Source organism: Equus quagga, chromosome 15 (genome assembly GCF_021613505.1).
Source record: "Equus quagga isolate Etosha38 chromosome 15, UCLA_HA_Equagga_1.0, whole genome shotgun sequence".
Lineage (NCBI taxonomy): Eukaryota > Metazoa > Chordata > Mammalia > Perissodactyla > Equidae > Equus > Equus quagga.
In genome coordinates, this window is record NC_060281.1 from 34,989,189 (window position 1) to 35,002,302 (window position 13,114).

Consider the following 13,114-nt stretch of genomic DNA (forward strand, 5'->3'; position numbering starts at 1 on the left):
CAGAATGGAAAAGAAAATATTCATATAGAGATTAAATACTGAAAATTAGCAGTTATAATACTGTTTTTGAATGTCAGCTGTGAATTAGATACTTACCTCCTCTTACTTGAGTCTTAGTCTCTCTGTCTCTGTCTCCCTGTCTCTCTCTCTCTCTCTTTCTCTCTCTCTCTCTCTCACACACACACACACACACACACACACACTGTGACCTATTGTAGTGGCTTAGATGGGTGTAGGGAAGGCAGTGGACTAGGGAGCTCAAACTTGTGCACAAAAGCTTAAAGAATCTCCTCTCAGTTTGAAAGCACATCAAGCAGCTCTCCCTCCGCTTTCCCTGGAGTCCCTGTCCTTCCCCAGCAACCTCCTGAACGCCCTCTTGACTTCCTTGTTCCTCAGGGTGTATATGAGAGGGTTAAGTGAAGGAGTGCCCACTGCATAGAAGAGACCAAAGAACTTGCCCCTCTTCTGAGCATAGGGATTTTTGGGCTGGAGGTAGACAGAAATGACTAAGCCATAGAAGAGAGTGACCACAAGGAGATGGGAGGAGCAGGTCCCAGAAGCCTTTCTCCATGCTATGGCAGAGTTAATCCTCAGCACTGCCTGTGCAATGGCACCATAAGAGATAAGAATGAGGGTGAGTGGCATGACCAGGAAGATGACACTGGACACAGCTAACTGGATCTCATTAAAGCTGGTGTCTCCACAAGAGAGTCGAATTAGAGAAGGGACCTCACATACAAAGTCATCTATCTGCCGGTGGGGGCAGAAGGGCAGGCGGAGGGTGGGTGGTGTCTGGACTACTGATTGGACCAGACCCATTACCCAGGCCACAGATGCCAGTTGCCAACACAGGCGGGAGTGGATGATGGTCGCATAGTGCAGGGGCTGGCAGACAGCCACGTAGCGGTCAAAGGCCATCACTGTCAGGAGGATGCACTCAGTGGTCCCCAGGAACAGAAAGGTGAAGAGTTGGACAGAGCAGCCAAGGAAGCTGATGGTCTTCTTTGGGCCCCAGAGGTTGACCAGCATCTGGGGGACAAAACTTGTAGTGATGCAGAGGTCCAAGAAGGAGAGGTTAGAGAGGAAAAAGTACATAGGAGAGTGGAGCCTGGGGTCCAGCACAGACAGCAGGATGATGAGTGTGTTGCCCACCAGAGACAGGAGGTAAGAAATAAAGACAATGATGAAGAGGATTCTTTCAAGTCCTGGGTATTCAGAGAAGCCCAGAAGGAGGAAGCCCACTGGGGAGCTTTGGTTGACCATGGCCTGCTCCTGTTTGGACCTACAGGGATGAGAGAAGTCAGAGCAGTGTGTTCCAACCTGTCTTATCAAAACTCACCCTGGGACTTGTCAGGTTATAGCACGTGGATGTTTCCCGTCCTCTTCCTCTCACTCAACCTCTCTCTCTAGGCACATCACCATCCAGCAGCTCCTTCTCTCACCCCGTTCCTGCTGGTCAGACGTTGTATAGTGGGTGTGAGGAAACCATGGGTGTGCTGGAAAACAGATGGAGCCTCACACTGGTACTCCCTGCTTACTGGTTGAGTGTAAAGGAGGCTGATGTAGAACATGGATTAACTAATTAATTTTGATTATTCAGCAAACATTTACTGAGTACCTATTATATTTTGAGCACTGTGCTACTATTGAATTTTCCCTTTGTTATGTGTGGAGGAATTACAAAGAAATGTGTGTTGAGTGAACTTCTTTATCATAAACATTTCTGTAGAACTGATCTTACTTTCTAGTGGTGGGCATGACTTTCCTAGAATCATTCACGTTCCACCTACTTTACACTTTTGCAGGGGATTCACCTAGAGACAGAATTGTAGACTGTGGAGATTTCTTTCCTATATGTAGTGACCCAATCCCCAGAGAGATCGACTGACAGATCGTGGTCTTTAAAAAAATGATTATGATTTATTAAACTTAAAAGAAACCTGCAAATGAAAATCCCGAACCTCAGGGTCTGGCCCCCATGGCCGAGTGGTTAAGTTCACGTGCTGGGCTTCCATGGCCCAGGAGTCGCAGGTTCGGATCCTGGGTGAGGACATGGCACCACTCATCAGGCCACACTGAGGTGGCATCCCACATGCCACAACTGAAAGGACCCACAGCTAAAATATACAACTATGCAATTGGGGGGACTTGAGGAGAAAAAAAAAATTAAAAAAAGAAAATCCCTAACCTCAACTTTCCATTTCGTGTAATGTGGAAAATAAGAAAAAATATAGTGTCAGTCAAAAAACGATTTTTGTCTGGTTCTATACAGCAAAAATTCTGGAAGAATTGAGGCTTGGAAACGAAAGGCTGAAATACATTTGAGTTTGGGACGTTTAAATAGAGTTTTGATTTTGAACAATGCTTGGTTAACTTCACTCCTATGTGATTAAAAACTTTTTATTTGTTTATTTTTTTAAATAAGATTTTATCATTTACAGGAATTGAATTCCAGAAAGGAAAGAGGGGAGTGGCCACCAGGCAGAGGTTGGGAACCACCACACCCTAGTTTCTTTTCCTTTTTTGTTTATTTATATATATATATATATATATTGGGGAACTTCTTAAAATTTTATTGAGGTCACATTGGTTTATAAAATTATATAAATTTAAGGTGTACATTATCATACTTCAACTTCTGAATAGGCTGCATCACGTTCACCACCAAAAGTCTAGAAACATTTTTTATTTTAAAATAAGTTTAAACTTACAGAAAAATTGCAGGAGTCGTTTTAAGGACTCCTATATAAACTTTATCAATAGTCACCAATTTTCAGTATTTTTATTCATTTGCATTATCAGTTTCCTTCAACATGTTCACATATAATAATATAAATATATATATATATATATATATATATTCTTGCTGAGGAAGATTTGCCCTGAGCTAACATCTGTTGTCAATCTTCCTCTTCTTTTTGTGTGTGAGCTGCCACCCCAGCATTGCCACTGACAGACGAGTAGTGTAGGTCCCCACCTGGGAACCAAACCCCGGCCGCCAAAGCAGAGAGGGCCAGACTTAACCACAAGGCCGCCAGGGCTGGCCCCAGTATATAATAATTTTTATTCAGAGACATTTCAAGGTGGGTTGTATACGTCATGCCTCTTAAATCCTTCAATATTTCAGTATGTATTTCCTGAGAAAGATGATCTCTTAAATAATTCTCTATGGTAATCAAATTCAGGAAACTTAACATTGATACAATACTATTCTCTAACATACAGTCCATATTCTAATTTTGTCAGCCGTCCCAATAATGTCTTTTGTAAGAATATTTTTTTCATATAGGATCCAGTCAAGATTCACATGTTGTACTTAGATTTCACGTCTAGCTCTGGTCTCTTCAGCAGCCTGTTTAAGCCACTGAACTCAAGAATCTGCTCAAAATATTAGACAATGTGGTCAGTCCATGCCTGAGAAGCTCATAGGCTAGAAGGGAAAATGGGTTCATGTTCTTAAAAAACCCTGGCGAGTACACGAACGTTATCAGAAGATCCTAAGAATCGAAGGCAAATAAAGCAAAATATTGGGTGGGTGAGAGACAGAGATCTTTAGAGAAAAGGAGCAGTGTGGGTGGGTGAACCAAGGAATGCTTCCTGAAGGAGGTGACTATTGTTGTGAAAGAGAGAAGAGGTGGAGCACAGGAGGCCTGTTCAGTGGTGGCAGCCACTCCGGCAATTGAGAGATAGGAACCAGGCAAGTTGACGGGGAGATGACTGGAGAGACACTAAGACGGCAGTATCTCGCCATTACAGAGTCTCTTCTTTTTGTTTAAAAGCCCATCGTGTCTCTTTATTTGTCCAGACTACCTCTTTTTGTCTCTCTCTTTTCCTTTACTTCCTCTCATTGCTCCTTTTCGCTCTGAGGGATAACTATTTTTTTCTTTAATTTTTTATACCAAGTATTTGAACAAAAGACTATTTAAATCTTAGAAGGCTTCTCTATGCCTCTGCCTGATCACACCCACTTCTTTCCCTTGAAGAGGTGATCACTATTATTCTGATTATTATTATTTTGCATAACTCATTCCTATGTTGTCTTACAACATCACATCCTTTGCGTCGCTAAAAAATAGTCAACTGCTTCTTATTCATGTGTCAGCTGTCGTCCTAACACCCTTTCTGCATTCCTTCCTCTCTTATTCTCTGGGTAAATTTCCATCTGTCTATGTTGTTTCTCAGTCTCTTGAATGTACATTGTCCTCTAACTCTGTTTTTGTTCTCTCTTGTTCTCAGCGTTTGAGAACATCTTTTCTCTCACCTTTTTTCTCTTGTCTGTTTTTTTCCTCTGACACTAACAAAATTCAAGCACTACTTTACTCCCTTCCCATTCATTCCATATTCCTGGATGCATTTATTTCTTTATTGATCACCAAAGAGCTAGTTGTGTACTAGGTGCTACAGGGGAAAGAGATATCAATTCTGCTTTCCAATCCAGTAATGATAACCAGGTTATTCTTTTAGCAGTTATCATCTATTGAGTGCTTCCTCTATACCAGGCACTGTGCTAAACATTTCCTGAATGGCTGATTCTCATGGATATTTTCACCACCTTCAAAGTAGTTTGTATTATTCTTCCTTTACAGAAGAAGAGACAATCTCAGAGAGGTTATGTAACTTGTCCAAGGCTGCACAGCTAATAAGGATCAAGGGCAGGATTCTAGATCCTGTTTGATTCCAAATCTTGTGCTCCACTATTGACGATATGTTTAAATGGATGGGCTGTGGGAGAAGAATAAACTTGTAACTTACCCACAATCAAGTCAGAATCTCCTCATTGCCTTGCTGCCAGAGCTTCTGCATGACTAGGAGCTTCTGGACTGGTTCTCCACTTGATCCTCACACTGAGAACTAAAAGTTCATTGAGGAGAGATGGCCCTCCTGAAGGCACTGGAGGTCAGGTCTGTGGTAACAGTGGTGATTGCTAATGCTGCTTCCACACTTTTCAAAGCACTTCACAACAACCACATGAGCTGGATACTATTACTATATTCTATCTTTGTTTTCAGATGAAGACTCTGAAACACAAGCAGGTTGAATAACTTGCTTAGAATAATGTAGCCAGAGCTGAGACTTGAGCCCAGGTGGGCTGGCTCTAGCGCTGTGCACTAACCATATCCCACTTCTATCACTGTGCTGGACATGTGAGGCCAGAGGTAACTCTTTGCCAACAACCTCTCCTCCTCCGTCCAGGAAGTTAGCCTCTCTATTAGTGGCACTGGATGTAGAAACGGGGTTGTGGTGAGGTGACGGAGGGAGGGATCCCAAGGCTCCCATCCCATAGAGAGAAACAGCTCATTAATTCTGCCAAGACTCTGGGGCCGCACAGCCCACAGACAATTAATTAGCCACTGGCACTCCTGATGGTTAAGAAGGGAGGGGAGGATCCTGAGGAAACGGGACAGCGACAGTGCCCCTTGTGTTAAATGCAAGGTCCCCTGTGTCATTGGGGAGCATGAGGGTATTGTTTTCTTCTTGCTACCACCTCATGAAGGTTCCATCCTTTCCTCTCAAGCCTCTTTTGAACCCATTTGATACTCCGTTATTTTTTGTTTCTTCTCTCTTTGTTGAAATGGAGAGATAATTTACATAAAATATAATGCACAAATTTTAAATGTATAGTGTGATGATTTTTTTTAAAGATTTTATGTTTTTCCTTTTTCTCCCCGCTCCCCCCGGTACGTAGTTGTATATTCTTAGTTGTGGGTCCTTCTAGTTGTGGCATGTGAGATGCCACCTCAGCATGGTTTGATGAGCAGCGCCATGTCCACGCCCAGGATTCGAACCGATGAAACACTGGGCCACCTGCAGCAGAGCGCACGAGCTTAACCACCAGGCCACAGGGCCAGCCCCTATAGTGTGATGAATCTTGATGACCTCAATCAAGATGCAGAATACTTCTATCACCCTACAACCTTCGCCTTGCCTATTTCTTTGATGCTTGCCCAGCCACTGCTGCCCAGAGGTAACTGCTGTTATGATTTCTATCACCATAGTCCAGTTTTGCCTTTTCTAGAACTTCATACAAATGGAATAATATAATATGTACTCCCTCCTGTTAGGCTTCTTTCCCTCAGCATAATTCTTTTGAGATTCATCCATGTCTTTCATGTATCAGTAGCTCATTTCTTTTTATAAAGCAACTTAATTGAAGTACAATTAACATATAATAAAATGCGCACAGTTTGAGTACATAGTTCAATAAGTTTTGACGAGTGTGTATGCCTGGATAACCACCACTCCATTGAAGATACAGGGCATTTCCATTACTCTAGGAATTTCTCCCATGCTCTCTCCCAGGCAACCAATTATCTGATCTCTGGCATGCTAGGTTAGTGTTTCCTGTCGTGGAAACTTTATGTAAATGTAATCAGATAATATGTACTCTTTGTTTCTGGCTTCTTTTGCTCAGCATGTTGTTGAAATTTATTCATGGTGTGTCATATATTAGTAGTCTACTCCTTTTTATTGCTAACAGTGTTCCATTGTATGAATATACCACAATTTGTTTATCTTGTTCGCCTGTTGATGGACATTCAGGTTGTTTCCAGTTTTTGGCTGCTATGAAAAAAGCTGCTATAACATTTGCACACAGCTCTTTATGTGGACACTTAGGAGTGGGATTTTAGGGTTAGATGATAAGTGTATGGTCATAAGAAACCGCTGAACTGTTTCCCAAAGTGGTTGTGCCATTTGAACTCTCAGCAATGTATGAGAGTTCCACTTGTTCCACGTCCTCAGTAATACACGGTATTACGTAACACCAAGTATTTTGGCTTTAGGCCTTCTGTTGGATATGAAGTTCTCTCTCATGGTAGTTTTGATTTGCTCTGTGATGATTAATAATGTTGAGCATCTTGTCACATGTCTATTGGTCCTTACATGGTTTTTTTTTTTGAGGATCTTGAAAACATTTAAAAAATTTTTTATTTCATTTCATTTATTTTTTTGAGGTCATATTGGCTTATAACATTGTGTAAATTTCAGGTGTACATTATTATGTTTCAGTTTCTGTATAGATTGCATCGTGCTCACCACCAATAGTCTAGTTTTTATCCATCACCATACAGATGTGCCCCTTTATACCATTCACCCTCCCCCCACCCTGTTCTCCTCTGGTGGCCACTAATCTGTTGTCCTTATCTATGTGTTTGTTTATCTTCCACATATGAGTGAAATCATACAGTATTTGTCTTTCTCTGTCTGACTTATTTTGCTTAGCATAATACTCTCAAGGTCCCTTCATGTTGTTGTAAATGGGATGATTTTCTCTTTTTTCTGGCTGAGTAGTATTCCATTGTGTATGTATGTATGTATGTATATATATATATATATACCACATCATTTTTATCCATTCATCTGTTGATGGGCACTTGGGTTGTTTCCATGTCTTGGCTAGTGTGAATAATGCTGTGATGAACATAGGGGTGCATAAATCTCTTTGAACTATTGATTTCACATTCTTTTGATAAATACCCAGTAGTGAGATAGCTAGATCAAACGGTATTTCTATTTTTAATTTTTTGAGAACACTCTATACTGTTTTCCACAGTGGCTGCATGAGTTTGCATTTCCACCAGCAGTCTTAGATGTTTTTAATTCAAGTCTTTTGTCATTTTTCACTGATACTTGTCTTATTATAAGTTGTAGGTATTAATTTGTGGGATATATGTATAAATGCAGATATGCATATACCTGCACATATATAAATATGTAAAATTTTCTCTCACACTGTGCCTTGCATTTTCATTTTCTTAAGAGTGTCTTTTAAAGAGAAGACTTTTTCAATTTTGATAAACTCCGGTTTATCAAGGGGTAATGCTTTTCTTGTCTTATCTAAGAAATCTTTACCTACCTTATGGTCACAAGATATTCTTGTGTTTTCTTTTGGAAGTTTCATATTTATCTATTTTACGTTTACTTGTATAATCTATGTCAAATTAATTTTTGTGTATGTTGTAAGATAGGAGTTAAGGCTTATTTTTTTGTTTCATACATGTATCTAGTAGCTGCAGCAGCATTTGTTGAAAAGACTAATTTTCTTGTTAAATTACCTTAACATTTTTAATGAAATTCAATTGACTATTGAATGTGTGGATCTATTTTTGGAATCTTTATTCTGTTCCCATAGTAGCGAGGTTAGGGTGAGGCATGTGAAGTAGGATTGTGTAAATGCAAGATTCTGTTTTTATTTAAAATTTTGCTATCTTGTTAATCATGGATTTTTTTGCATTGATTTCCTTTTTTTAAGATATTGCATTAAATTATTATTTATCTTGATTACTGTTTTTTGACATGCCTCTAAATTTTGCACCTGAGGCAAGTGTCTCACTCACCTCACCCAAGTCCTAGTCTTCTCTTTGCTGTTGTTTTTGTCTATTCACGGGCCAGTACCACTGTCTTGAAAGCAATAACCTTATAGGAAGTCTTGAAATGCAGTAGTCTGAGTTCTTTGTTCTTCCTTTTCAGGGTGGTTAGGCTCCTTTTAGACTTTTGTTTTTTTTGTTTTTTCTTTTAAAGATTTTTTTTTAATTTTTTTCCTTTTTCTCCCCAAAGCCCCCCGGTACATAGTTGTATATTCTTCGTTGTGGGTCTTTCTAGTTGTGGCATGTGGGACGCTGCCTCAGCATGGCTGGATGAGCAGTGCCATGTCTGCACGCAGGATTCGAACCAACAAAACACTGGGCCACCTGCAGCGGAGCGCGCGAACTTAACCACTCGGCCACGGGGCCAGCCCCTCCTTTTAGACTTTTGAATTTCCATATAAATTTTAGAATCACCCTACACATTTCTGCAAAAAGCCTGCTGTAATTTTATAAGTATGGCAATGAATCTGTAGATCAATTTGCAGGTATCAATTTGCAAATATCAATTTGACATCTTAATATTAAGACTTCTAATCGTGAACAAAGTTATCTTTCCATTTTTTAAAACTGCTTCTTTAAATTCTCTCACCAATGTTTTATAGTTTTCAGTGTAATGGGCTTGCACGTCTTGTTTAAATTTATTCTTAAGCTTTATTTTTGATATTATTGCATATTGCATTGAAATGTTTCATTTTCCAGTCGTTTGCCACTGGTATATAAAATACAATGGATTTTTTTTTCTATTTTGACCTCATATCTTGCAATCTTGCTAAATGGACTTATTATGCTAATAGGTGTTTATAGATTCATTAGGGTGTTTTCTGCAAACAATTATGATTTTCTATATAAACAGTCATTTCATCTGTGAATAAGATACTTTTTCTTTTTTCTTTCAAATCTTTATGTGTCTTATTTCTGCTTTGTTTATTTCACTGGCCAAGACCTTGATTCTTCCTGATCTTGTGGGGCAGTTTTCTAATATTTCTCCATTAAGTATGATGCTGGCTTGTGGGTTTTTTTGTAGATACATTGTATCAGATTGAGAAAGTTCCTTTCTATTACTAGTTCTGCCCTTCTCAGTATATCAAATCAGGACATACATGATTTTTATATGTCTTATAACTGAAGATGATCACTTTGGTCACTGAGTTAAGGTGGTTCCTGTCACAGTTCTCCACTGTAAAGTTATTATTTGTAATAAATAAGTATCCTGTAGGAGATACATTGAGATTATGCAAATCTTATTCTCAGTTTACTTTTGCCCACTCATTGTAGCATCTGCAGGTGATTCGTGACTGCAACAATTATTTCTGGGATGTTTGCCTAATGATAAATTTGTATTTACACCATTCCTTCTATATTTATTATTGTCAATTCTACTGTAGGGAAAAATTTTTCCTTTCCTCTTATTCACTGTTGTTTATTTTGCTAATGCGTATCAGTACTGACTCCTGGATATTCATTTATTCTGTCTTCACCATTCTCATTTATTTTGTTACACACATAGTCTGATATTTGATGATTGGGAACTCCTTTAAGTTGATTTCTGTGAATTTTGGACATATCTCCATCATTTTTTGAGGACTGACTTACTTTCTGGCACCATACCATATTTCAGACTTATTTTTTATTGTCCCTTTCCTATCTCCGAGATCAACTATTTCTCCAAGGACTCTTGGTTCCTTTTCTTGGAGAATGGCATTTAGAAAGCAAGATCTGGGGGCTAGGTATGCTCACTGTTACTGGGGTGTCATTGCTTCCAGGTTTTTCAGTGGACAGCTAGAATGTATACATACAATACATCATATGTATATATATTTTATCCATTTGCATATATATTATTGCTATATCTATATCTATGTCCATCTATATATGTACTAAAAACTATGAGTTCACACTGATGCCTCCAATTCCAGTTTAACATCACAAGCTTTACTGTAGTCTCATCAATTTATATTCATAGCTCTTTTCTCTCACAGTGAGAAACATGGATCTCATTATTCACAATATATTTAATTATTTGATAAATCCTAGGTTGTAAATAAAGTAATTTTAGAATTGCTAACCCATATTCTGTGAAAACCAAGTTTTCTAATTAGATTGCGATGTTTGTGAACAGTACCTTTTGTCTTTGACCTCCTAGTATCCAGTCAAAATACTGTTTTCCAAATACTTAGGTTCGTTCATTTCTTTATCCTATTCAGTGTGGCTATGTTCATTTGTAATACAGTTAGATTCATGTTTGTCTCCTGGAAATTCCATTCTCATTGATTTAATTAATCAATTAACTAATTAATTGGTTTGTTTTTTGAGTATGTAAAACATTACTATGGTTTGAAGAGTCAGAGCTATACAAAAATGTGTATGTAGGGAAATGTTACCCCCCTTCATCCCTAATACCCTGTTCCCATTCCCTCATTCTTTCTGTCCTGTTCCCAATCACTCCCTTTGTGGTCATATCCTTCTTCCACCACTAACTCCTGGCAATCACAAAACTGTCCTCCATCGCTATAATATTGCCTTTTACAGAATGTCATACAAATGGGATCATACAGTATGTAACTTTCTGCGTCTGGCTACTTTCACTCACCGTAATGCTTTTGAGACTCATCTGTATTATATTCAATGTGTATTGAGTATTCATTGAATACTCAACGAATGTATCAGCAGTTTGTTTCTCTTTATTGTTGAGTAGTATTTGATTGTATTGGACATACCACAATTTGTTGATCTATTTACCTATTGAAAGACATTTGGTCGCGTTTTAGTTTTTGGTGGTTATGAATAGAGATACCATAAACATTTGTGTATAAGTTTTTGTGTGAACTCAAGTTTTCATTTTTCTGGAGTGTAGGATTGAAAACATATTGTAAGGGTGTATTTAAACTTTTAAGAAAGTGCCACATCGTGTTCCAGAATTGCTGCACCATTTTGCATTCCAACCAGCAATGGGTGAGAGTTCCAGTTGCTCTGCATCCTTACTCACACTTGCCAATGTCAAGTTTTTCATATTTAAAAATATTAGCTGTTGTAATAGGTGTGAGGTGGTATCTCTTGGTTTTAATCTACATTACCCTAATAGTTAATGATGCTGAGCATCTTTTCAAGTTTTTCTTCTGTTTTTTTTTTTCATGTTCTTCTTTCCATCCCTGTATCCTCTTTGGTGAATTGTCTGTTAAATTTTTTTGCCTAGTTTTTTTAATTGGGAAGTTTGTTTTCTTACCGTTGAGTTTTGAGAGTTCCTTGTAAATTTTGGGTACAAGTCCTTTGTCAGTATCTTAGCTCAAACTGTCATAATAGAATACTACAAACTGAGTATCTTAACAGAAATTTATTTTCTCACAATTCTAAAGGCTGGAAATCTGAGATCAGAGTGCCAGCATGGTTGGTTTCTGGTGAGAGTTCTCTTCCTGGCTTGTAGATAGCTGCCTTCTCGCTCATATGGCCTTTCCTTGGTACATGGAGAGAGAGTGAGCTCTCTGATGTTTCTTCTTATATGGACACTAATTCTTTGATCTCATTTAACCTTAATTACTTCCTTAGAGGCCTCATCTCCTAATGCCTCTACATTGGGAGTTAGAACTTCAACATATAAAAAAGTGGGGGAGGACACAAACATTCAGTTTATGACAGTCAGATATGTGATTTGTGAGTATTTTCTCCCAGGTATAAATTGTCTTGTCATTTTATAACTGTTTTTTTTTTTAAAGATTTTATTTTTTTCCTTTTTCTCCCCAAAGCCCCCCGGTACATAGTTGCATATTCTTAATTGTGGGTCCCTCTAGTAGTGGCATGTGGGACGCTGCCTCAGCGTGGTTTGATGAGCAGTGCCATGTCCGTGCTTAGGATTCGAACCGATGAAACACTGGGCCACCTGCAGCAGAGCATGCGAACTTAACCACTCAGCCACGGGGCCAGCCCCATTTTGTAACTGTTTTTTCCAGAGCAAAAGTTTTTAAATTTATAAAGTCTAATTTATCAATATTTTCTTTTATGGGTCATGGTTTTGGAGTTTGTCTAAGAATTCTTTGCTTAATCCCAAACCACAAAGATTCTTCTCCTATATTTTCTTCTAAAAGTTCTATATTTTTACATTTTAGATCTAAATCTGTGATCCATTTTGAGTTGTTTTTTTGGTATAAGAGATGAATGTTAGGTGGAGGTTAATTTATTTGCATATGGATATCCAATTGTTTCAATACAATTTCTTCAAAGGACTGTTTTTTTCTATTGAGTCAATTTAAAAATTTTGTCAAAAATCCATTGGCTTTTGGTCTTGTATGTACTTTTAACCAATACTTACAATATCTTGATTACTGCAGCTTCATAGTGATTTTAAAAATTAGTTAGTGTGAGTCCTCCAGCTTTATCTCTTTGGCTATTCTAGTTCCTTTCTCTTTCCACATAAATTTTGGAATCAGCTTGTAAAAAACTATACAAATGCTGCTGCCTTTTGTTTCATTTTCTTGCCTTATTGCACTAGCTAAAACTTCCAGTATGATGTTGAATAGGACTGGTGAGAGTGGACATCTTTGCTTGTTCCTGATCTTAGGGGAAGAACTTTCAGGTTTTCACCATTAAGTATGATGTTAACTGTAGGTGTTTTACAGATGCCTTTAATCAAGAGAAGAAAGTTTCATTCTATTCCTAGTTTAGTGAGATTTTTTTGTTTGTTATGAATATATACTGAATTCTGTTAAGTGCTTTTTCTGCGTCTATTGATATGTTTATGTGATTTTTCTTCTTTA

General features: G+C 38.3%; 1 protein-coding gene across 1 annotated transcript; it reads right to left on the reverse strand.

Moving 5' to 3' along the window:
* Positions 1-309: 309 nt before the first annotated feature.
* Positions 310-1,263, reverse strand: LOC124227258 (olfactory receptor 2H1). Its single transcript, XM_046641107.1, has one exon. The coding sequence runs from the start codon at positions 1,261-1,263 to the stop codon at positions 310-312; it is 954 nt and encodes a 317-aa protein (XP_046497063.1).
* Positions 1,264-13,114: the final 11,851 nt, after the last annotated feature.

What these genes read in the sequence shown, in the direction of transcription:
- LOC124227258 (XM_046641107.1), bottom strand. Translation starts at nt 1,263, where the DNA reads ATGGTCAACCAAAGCTCCCCAGTGGGCTTCCTCCTTCTGGGCTTCTCT.